The sequence below is a fragment of the Cimex lectularius genome, unplaced genomic scaffold, assembly GCF_000648675.2.
Source record: "Cimex lectularius strain Harlan isolate CLEC.00 unplaced genomic scaffold, Clec_2.1 scaffold167, whole genome shotgun sequence".
In the NCBI taxonomy this organism is placed as follows: domain Eukaryota; kingdom Metazoa; phylum Arthropoda; class Insecta; order Hemiptera; family Cimicidae; genus Cimex; species Cimex lectularius.
Window position 1 is genome coordinate 321,328 of NW_019392811.1, and position 9,181 is coordinate 330,508.

At 36.2% G+C, this 9,181-nt stretch overlaps 1 protein-coding gene across 1 annotated transcript in view; it reads right to left on the minus strand.

The window, feature by feature from the left end:
• Positions 1-8,957, minus strand: part of LOC106672447 (reticulon-1-A) — a 32,545-nt gene extending 23,588 nt beyond the window's left edge. The window contains exon 1 of the mRNA XM_014403889.2: positions 8,044-8,957. Coding sequence (XP_014259375.1) covers positions 8,044-8,809 — 766 coding nt within the window. The 5' untranslated portion in view covers positions 8,810-8,957. The remainder of the gene's footprint in view (positions 1-8,043) is intronic.
• Between the last annotated feature and the right edge of the window lie 224 nt (positions 8,958-9,181).

Genomic DNA, 9,181 nt, shown 5'->3' on the forward strand with positions numbered 1-9,181 from the left:
GGGTGTTCTAGAAAAAAAAGAAGGGACAGACTAAATTTAAAGTAATACTGCATTTGGCGAGAAAGGAAAAAAAACATTTTATCAACGAGACCCAGTCAGACATGCAAACGAATTTAATAACGCTTGGGAAAATGTGGGTCAATACTTTTCCCCTAATTAAAAAGTGGGTGCTCTCATTTAGATTGCATTTACCGTCTCACTTCAAGCGGAGATTTGACTTTTCTCTTCTAGGCATGGGCGTCAGTCAGTAATCGCAAGTTAAAAATAAAGTGTTTGTAACTTCTCATTCACACACTATTATACACCTAGCCTGGATTAAATATTGCCACTCGAACATTATAATTATTTTCTTTTTTTTAAGTGAAGGACCAATAGAAAAGTACAAAAAGGATGAATTACTGCTTTAATATTGTTAAACATTACTTCTGATTAACGAGTATAAAAAATTATTCAATATAATATACTAAAATACCACTTTTGACATTGTACAAATACATTTTGTTAAATAAAAGAGATTCTAATACTACAGATTCGTATTAATACTGATTTGATTAAGATCAATGAAATTTATAATGTGTGGTGATTAGTGACCGTTAATCGATAATTACTCATAAATCGTGAGATGCGACCTGGTGTGATGTAGGTTTCAGAAAAACATTTTCTTTATCGTGCCAACGTTTCGATCTTTATTGAGATCATCTTCAGGGCCTGGGATTTACAAACAAAAAATGTTGGCACGATAAAGAAAATGTTTTTCTGAAACCTACATCACACCAGACCGCATCACACGATTTCTGAATAATTAACTAGAAATTTATAAGTTTTAGTAAGCATTTTTATTTTTTTATTTATTTTAGTATTTGATGATTGAAGTATTGGAAAAACTGTTGTAAATAAAGAAACTTCTATTTATATTTAAACTTAGATGGCATGTTATAGAGGACAGATATAACTTTACTTTAAATTTTGACATTTTCTAAATCTATTTGAGATATTTCTTTATGTAAAGCTCATAATAAATTATTTGTTTAAATATATATTAAAAAAATCGTTTTGTATACATTACATTTGTGGTTATGTAGCGGCTTAAATGATTATTAAACTAAGATAACTTAGATTGTATTAAGTATACATATAGCCTAAGATAGACGTTCCATAGATTGGTGATTTTTAGAAAATGTCGCGAAAATAAAAATGCTTTTCTTATTTTTAGATTAGTTATGTATTTCACGATCGAATTAGAGAAACTATTAGCATATTTTTGTATATATAATAACAATTTATTTTTTATTTTCATTGGGTTTTTGTATATTTCGTTACCATACCAATTACAAAGTATCAGGAAGCATGCGTTACTTAAGTTGTCAAAAATAAACGAGTTGAGGAAAATGGAGATATTTTGGAAAAAAAAGCCCATACAGATTTGCAATAAAGTAAAAACTGATTAAAGTTTTAAATAAAGTTCATTCATAATTTTCTTATTCAATACACTGTATACTATATACGTTTTCTTTTTCTAATTCTATCTAGGTTTAGAAGTTTGAGTATCATTGAAATGAGAAATTTTCATTCCTATTTTGGTATGCATTGCATAATAAAATCCTAGATATTTCTTTATGGTATAAACAGAACTAACAGTAAAATTTTTCCTTGTTAATTTTGAGTTAAGCAGGCAGTTTGTTCATTGAAGAAAATAAACTATGAAGAACTTTGAAGAAAAGAAGGAAATGAAAATAAAGAAGAACTAGCTGACAGTATCTCGATGGTTCTGGTTTCAGTATATACAAAATGCTAGTTAGATTAGTTGGCTACTGAAAAGTTTTTTGTGTCATCATCAATATAGCACTAGCTGACTCGCCGGTTCTAAAGTCGCACAATATAATCGAGCATTTACCTTATTCTGGAATCGTATTTAACTCACCGCTACTTCAGAGTGAGGGGAAGCAACGAATACTCAAATATGAAACCGACACACGCCTCTGTCCTACATTATCGCATATGCGAAAGACACCGCAATTCTCACTTTTAACTCAAATCTTATCCAAGCAATGTCCAAGATCCAAAAACACCTTGGATTTATCGAAGATTAATGCAAATACTAGAGGACAAGATCGACTGAGGAAAAATATGCTTAATTAACATTTACATTGAAAAATCAGTCTTGTTTTACACTGAATATCAACTACAAGGAACTACCGACCACTCAAGTCAGATATTTAGGGACTATACCAAGACAGCAGACTGACATGGAATCCCCACACAAGACGTAAGAGACAACAAAACGGAAGACGTGGACAATTACTTTTAGGACCGAAATATGTTTTGACCAATAAAACTCAGCTACACGTGTACTTTACACAAGAATTTACTGCGACCACTTTGGAGTTCCTACGGATTTCGATTCTACAAGTCATCGTAGTTGCCCAAGTTGTCCTTCAACCTTTTCTTTATACTATTGTTGGTAACCTCTCCTCTGACATTCTTTTCGTTGTCCCAACCATCTAAACCTCTCTGCCTTAATGTGGTGCATTATATCTAGACGTTCCTGTATGTTTCTATTATTTCTATCTGTAATTCTATTATCCCTATTATTTCTTAAACGCCATTCCCCCCGTTCGAACTTGACTCCTAAATTTTTCTAATAATTTTCCTCCAATTTTTTTGCTATCATACTTATTTAAGGTTCATGTTTCAGCACCACATACCATTGGGCCAATTAATCCTTTATATAGTTGAATCTTTGTTTTGCGGGAACAAATAACCTCGAGTGACCAGCTTCATATTTGCGTTTTATGCTCTATTACCTGCTGTTAATCTAAGGAGTTAATTTCTTCGTTTTTGTTGTTTTGTGCTGTTAAAACTGAACCCAGAAATCACCTAAAATTTCAAATAAGAAATTGCCCAGGGTGACAGTGGTGACAGTCTGTGAGGGTCTTTTCGATCAGTTGAGGCGATTTTTAATTATTTGGCTTTTTCTACATTTTTCAAAACTTCTTTTAGTTTTTGTACATTTTTGGTCTTTGTAGAATATTTCTGTGGGGATTCCATGGCAGTCTGCTGTCTAGGTATAGTGCTAAAGAAACTTAGTGGAGTAAGCTCGTTGTTGATATTCAGTGGTGACCAAGACTGTTTTTTTAAGGTAAATGTTCAGTAAGCATATTTTTCCTCATTCAGTCATGTCCTCCATTTTTTGCACCAGTTCTTCGATAAGCTCAAGTAGGATTTCAGGAAAGATAATAAAGAGTGGGTAGGAAGTGTTTAAGTTTATAAAGCATGCTGACCCTATCAACAGCCTGAGCTGTCTAGGAACGCACCCAAGCAATACTCATTGTTCTCTAAAGCAGAGGATGGTGTCAACTCTCTTGTTAGATCGTAGAATGATGAGGACGGAAGCCGAACTGGTAGGAGGGAATTATTTTAAGATTATCTAGAATAAGCATTAATCGCTTTAAAAGGAATATTTCGAGAATTTTGGACATTGCAGGAAGAAGTCTGTAGAAGGATATGGTGCGGTGGGTGAGCTTTAGGAATGAGAATAAACATGGAAGATTTACATAAGACAAGATATTGTATTTGCTATAACGCATATGCTAATGTATTTAGTTAGGTATTTTATTATTAGAGTAAAGCAAATCCGACACCGAATTAGGATAAACATGTCAAATAACATTTATATATTCTATGTTTCCTCTATTGAATGGAGTTATAAAAGAATTACTTGAGTGGCCGAGCTGAAAAGACCATTAATGAAGGGTCAAACACCTTTTTTCTCTCTTGCGGAACATGTGCAATCTATTCACTGCTCGTCCGATGCGAGATCATTATATTAAATTAATAATCTAGAACAAAACCGAATGTCGTTATGGAATTTAAGACGGATGATGAGAAAAATTAGAAGTTTGTTTCGAATCTTAGAATTTGGAACTGTGGCGCAATATTGACTCATTCACTTCATTCAGTGCCTCCCTTCACATTCTGACCCCTGACACACGGGTTTAATGCCATATTTTTTCCGGCCAGGATACAGGAAGCCGACAATCTCGTGAGGACATCTGGACCGAATATGTTTTAACATAGTCCTAAACCAGAAACGAGAGACTACAGATGCAGGTAAAATATATTGCAATATTTGTGTCAATTTTTGTTTAAAACTTTACACTTGTACAGGAGGATCTTAATGACCTCACACTCTTTATCGGCGAGGGAAATTGTTATCTCTGTTGGAAAAAAAATGCCTACGTCGTAAAAAAAAAGATATGAAGTACACCAAAAACATTTTAGCCGATAAACACCCTTTAGTATTTTTAGTGCTTGTTGCTTACATTGCAATTAAACTTAAAAAAAATGAAATACCAAAAATATTACTATCTTAACATTGTAAGACTTTCCTGAAGAACGTTTCTGATGTAAAATATCGACAAAGGGAGGAACATTGTGAGAGATTTGTTACGATGCCAATTAAACGGTTCTTTACTAATAAAAGAATTTGTCATACAAGTTTTCTATATATTGTTAAAGAGATCAATAAAAATAAAACTCCTTGGTTAAAATGTTTAGAAAGTTCGCTCGTTATAACAACATTTAATAATAATGTTGTCTCCTGGTTTTATTGTTCATAATGAATGACGATTCTTCATTTTTGAGCCGAAAGGAACGCTTATATGAAGTTGTGTCAATGTGTAAATTAACCGTTATCATCAAATGTTAAATAGAACAGAATGGCCGCTAAATGAGATCTTGTAGTTTATTTAAAGAAATCTCCAAGGGGCCCATTATGGAATCACCTAATTGAAAACTTTATAACTTAACCATTAATGGAACTTCACAATTAGTCGGTTTTGCAAGTTAAATTCGCCCTACATCGCTAAACCGGCTCATCAGAAAGGGGATGCGAATAATTTGTAATAATTTTAATAACGGCGCTAAACGAAAAATGTGTCAAAAGGCTTCAATTAAATTAATATTACCTACGTGTAGCTTATATCATCTTTTCTATTAGAATTAAAAAAAAAGGAATTAAGGAAACCGTCTAGATAAAAAAAGTTGTTTTACACAGCTGAACTACTATAATAATATTTTACAAATTATAGACTTGTCTTTTACAAACCCAAAGCTAGATGTTTGTTAACATTTTTTTAAATAGGTGTTTGTATTTGGTGATGTTGATGATGATGACTAACCCCACTATAAAACGACTTTCTATTTTCTAGACAATTTCCTACCTCCTTTCTATTTGTGGCAACATGGAATATTTTATCATCATTCATGATCAAATAAGCAGCTTGGTCGTATCCGATCCTTTGAGTCTATTATTCCTACTATCCGTTCGTGCAAAGATTAATGGCATCCACCACTGAAGATTGCGAAAAGCCGAAACTCGTCTGACTGACCAAAATGATCGGAAATGACCAAGCTACAGGTTCATCTCTCCTCACGAGGAAACCTCACAATTTGTACATAAGTTATGTAAAAATAATTAATCGTTTAATACATAAAACATCTTTAAGTTGAAATAAGCTGTTGGATTCAAAGTGAACCGATCATCCTGGTCTTTATATTCTTTTGTTTCGTTAATCAGTCGCGTTTCGTCATTTCGCTATCTTTACTGGTCGATCTGTGTATTATTTCATCCATCTACTAGTTTTAAAAGTAGAATAAAACAACTTGTATTTTTTTTTAAATTTAATTGTTTAAAAACCGACTAACATTTCATATTGCGATCCGAATAAATAATTCTATGTATGAGTACCACTAAAGTATACATACATATGCATTATATATGCATATATAAAAATGCTATACATGCAATATTATATATACATAATATATGTATATTATTTATGTATATATGAATATATATACATAACACATGTATATATTCATATATACATAACATACAAAAAATGAAATTAATTAAATAACTATGTTAGGGGTTAATATATTCAAGCCTCGCATTGAAGTCCCATAGGGATTTGTGTTTGGATCTGGGTGCACGTCCATATTATATATGGACCTCCATATCTTTAACTAATCTAATGGTGCTACCAGGTCATCTATCAAAAAAATTTTGACAAGTGGTTTCTATGAACTCGCGCAGAAATTGCTCTCCGAAGTTTGTGGGGAGTACATCTATCGTGGTTGCTAAAGGGCTATTCGTGCATAACCTTAGGTACTTATTTTGAGTTGTTTTAAGCTTGTTATAATTGGTGTTACAAGTTAACACCTGACTATGGTTTTGTAGATGAGCAACTCGTTATGAACTCTCAACTGGGGACTCTGGACACGGGAGTTGGATGAAGTATTTATTTTTACTTTTTGAATTAATTCATTGACATGGGCTGTAAACGTGAACTTAGCATCTAGCCGAGCGCGGAGGTACCTTATTGAGGGAGACCAATTAATTTCTTCACCATTTCGGTTAACTTTAAGGTCTACGGTTGGACGACTTTTCATGAAGAGTATGGCTTCAGACATACTCCTGTTCCCACTAATTTTATACCTCGTAAAGTACCTTACAGACCTCTCCACTGCCCTGCTCAATTGGTTCACTATGGCACTCACCCTCCATGATGATAGTTATGTCTTCTGTTTGTCTTCATTTGAATAAGTTTGGTTGTTTCCAACCATTTTGTTCTGAACTTCCTCGTTGTTTTGGCCTGTCCGAAAAAGCCATTCAGTGGTGGGTCAGGGGGTACAAGCAGGGTAGGCAAGACAACAAACACACCACTGATGATGGCAAGAAACTTAAACGCGTCTGACAAGCCAAAACTGCGAGAGAGAGTAGGTAGATCAGAATAATTACAAACTATTGACGTAGAAGTTCATCACTCCTCCACTATTCTTGTTTAATTAATAAAACTTAGGCTGAGGTAAGCCGTTGACGTCTTTCGCCTCCGATCATCCTGGTCCGTCTATCCCAGCTTATTTCTTATTGCTTTCGCCAATAATATTTAGTCCATCGAGAACTTTTTAAAGTTGTATAAAATGAATTCATATACACAAGTTTTCATGTTTGTCCTTTTAGCACGTCTTACTTTGAACTTTCTTTTTGTCAAGGTGGTTTCTCTATTGTATATTGATATAACGCAAGAAGAGCTTAGTCGCAATTATTGCATGATTTTTTTAATTGTTTTATTTTGAGTGTATGATGAACCTATCATTGGTTCATTTCCCTTCATTTTGTTCTGGACTTCCAGGTGGTTGTCAAGTCCTGATCTTCAATCTTATCAGAAAAGGATGTTATTAACAATTTGTCATCGCTGTTCAGCTTCTCGCTATCTCCAGAGGTGGTTCAGGGTGATAAGGCTGGGTGAGGCAAGAAGTTCACTATTTCAACTTAACTACTATTGGACAGATTTGAAGTTCCATTTTTTCGGTCAAAATGTCAAGTCCTGATCTTCAATCTTATCGGAAAAGAATATTAATATTTTGTCATCGTTGTTCAGCTTCTCGCTATCTCCAGGTTTTGATCGGGTAATAAGCAGGGTGAAGCCAGACAACAAAAAACACTTTAGATGGAAAAAAAGCCGAACACGTTTGATAGATCAAAATATCGAGAAAAGGCAAATCGGAATTATCGGAAACGACCAAGATACATACAATCATGCTATTTGAAGCGACTTTTCTTGAAATTTCTTTGAGTTTTCAGGCTACCAGGCTTTTAAGAATTGCATAAACCTTAATTTACTTTTTGTGACAAGTTTTGTATAACAGATAAATAAAATGTGTTCCATGGTTGATTTTAAATACTGATTCAATGTGGCATTTGAGTCGTTAATGTCGAAAAGTTTGAATATGCTGGTTTACGCTAACAAAACGGGATTTGACGACAAAAACAACAGAATGTTACCATTGTATACATTTTGGCTGGATGCAATAACGAAAGAGTAAAAAAGATGAGTAGATTGGGAGGGGTTTCTAAAGGTGAATGCACGGGAGGAAATCAATAGAGGGAGAGGAGGTTCATTCGCATGGCCAACTATGGTGCAATAACAAGAGGAGGTGAAGTGCAAAATTGTTTATATATTTGAATTTGACACTCACCTAACTTGACACGAATATCTTTGGCGCCGATGTCTTCGACGGACGGCTTCCTCTCGGCGACGGGGGCCGGGGGCGTCGGGGTCGGCGTCGGAGACGGGCTCGGGGTAGGTGTCTTTTCCTTCGGTTTCTCGGACTCCCCGACTGTCTCGGCGTCTATGAATTCTGCGACGGGTTTGAAAGAGGCGACTTCCAATTCTGGCGAATCTCTAGGCGACGGGTCCCACCTCTGTGGCGATTCCTGATGCGGAGAGTCTCGCTTAGCCAGGGGCGATGGCGAAGGCGAGGGCGAAGGCGAATCCATACCCCTCGACATAGGCGAGTCCTCCCGGCTGGCCGGTGTGTCCTCGTGGGGCGGAACCGTCGCGCCGACCGGAGACGGAGTGTCGAACTCCCTGGCCGCGTCCTTGGGGTACTCCTTCTCGGGCACGTCTTGGGAAAAGTAACCCGTCTCGTTTTTGAGGAAGTCTACAGTCGCGGTGACACGCTCCGGTAGGTCCGGCTTCTCGAACATAAAATCATTCATTACGTCCTCACTGCACTTCGTCTCCTCCTTGGGTAAGGGCTCAGCGTCCCTTTTCACGTCGAATTTCAAATCGTCCAAAAAGTCCGAGACTCCTTTTCCGTCTCCCTGGGAAAACGGTTCCTTCAGCAAATCGTCCAAGTCTTTGGCCGCACTCGCTCCCTGGGTAGCCAGACCGCCTACGACGGGGTCGCCGAACAGATCTTTTTTGAAGTCGTCGAAATCCGATAAATTCTTCCCTTCCATGGCGAAATGTAAAAAAACTCAAAGGATGAACAAAAATCGCTCACCAAGGACGTGGGAGGTGCGTTGTCGACCGGCGAGGAAGACTGTTCCGCAAACGTAAGGAAAGTTGCGACTCGACGTACCCAGTGTTACCTACCCTTGCAGTCTCCCCCTCCATGTATTTGTGCGCCCCCTCCACGCCCCGGACTCACTAGCTCTCGCGTCTGACGGCTGACTCACTTCACTATTTCTGTCTCATACTAATGTTACATACACTCCAGAAATTCTGCATATTTTCACGCGTAGAAAAATTTAAAACGCACAAGAAATTCAATTTTACAATTTCTCATTGTATAAAAAAAACAAAAACAAGTCTAAGTATCTTGAAAAGTA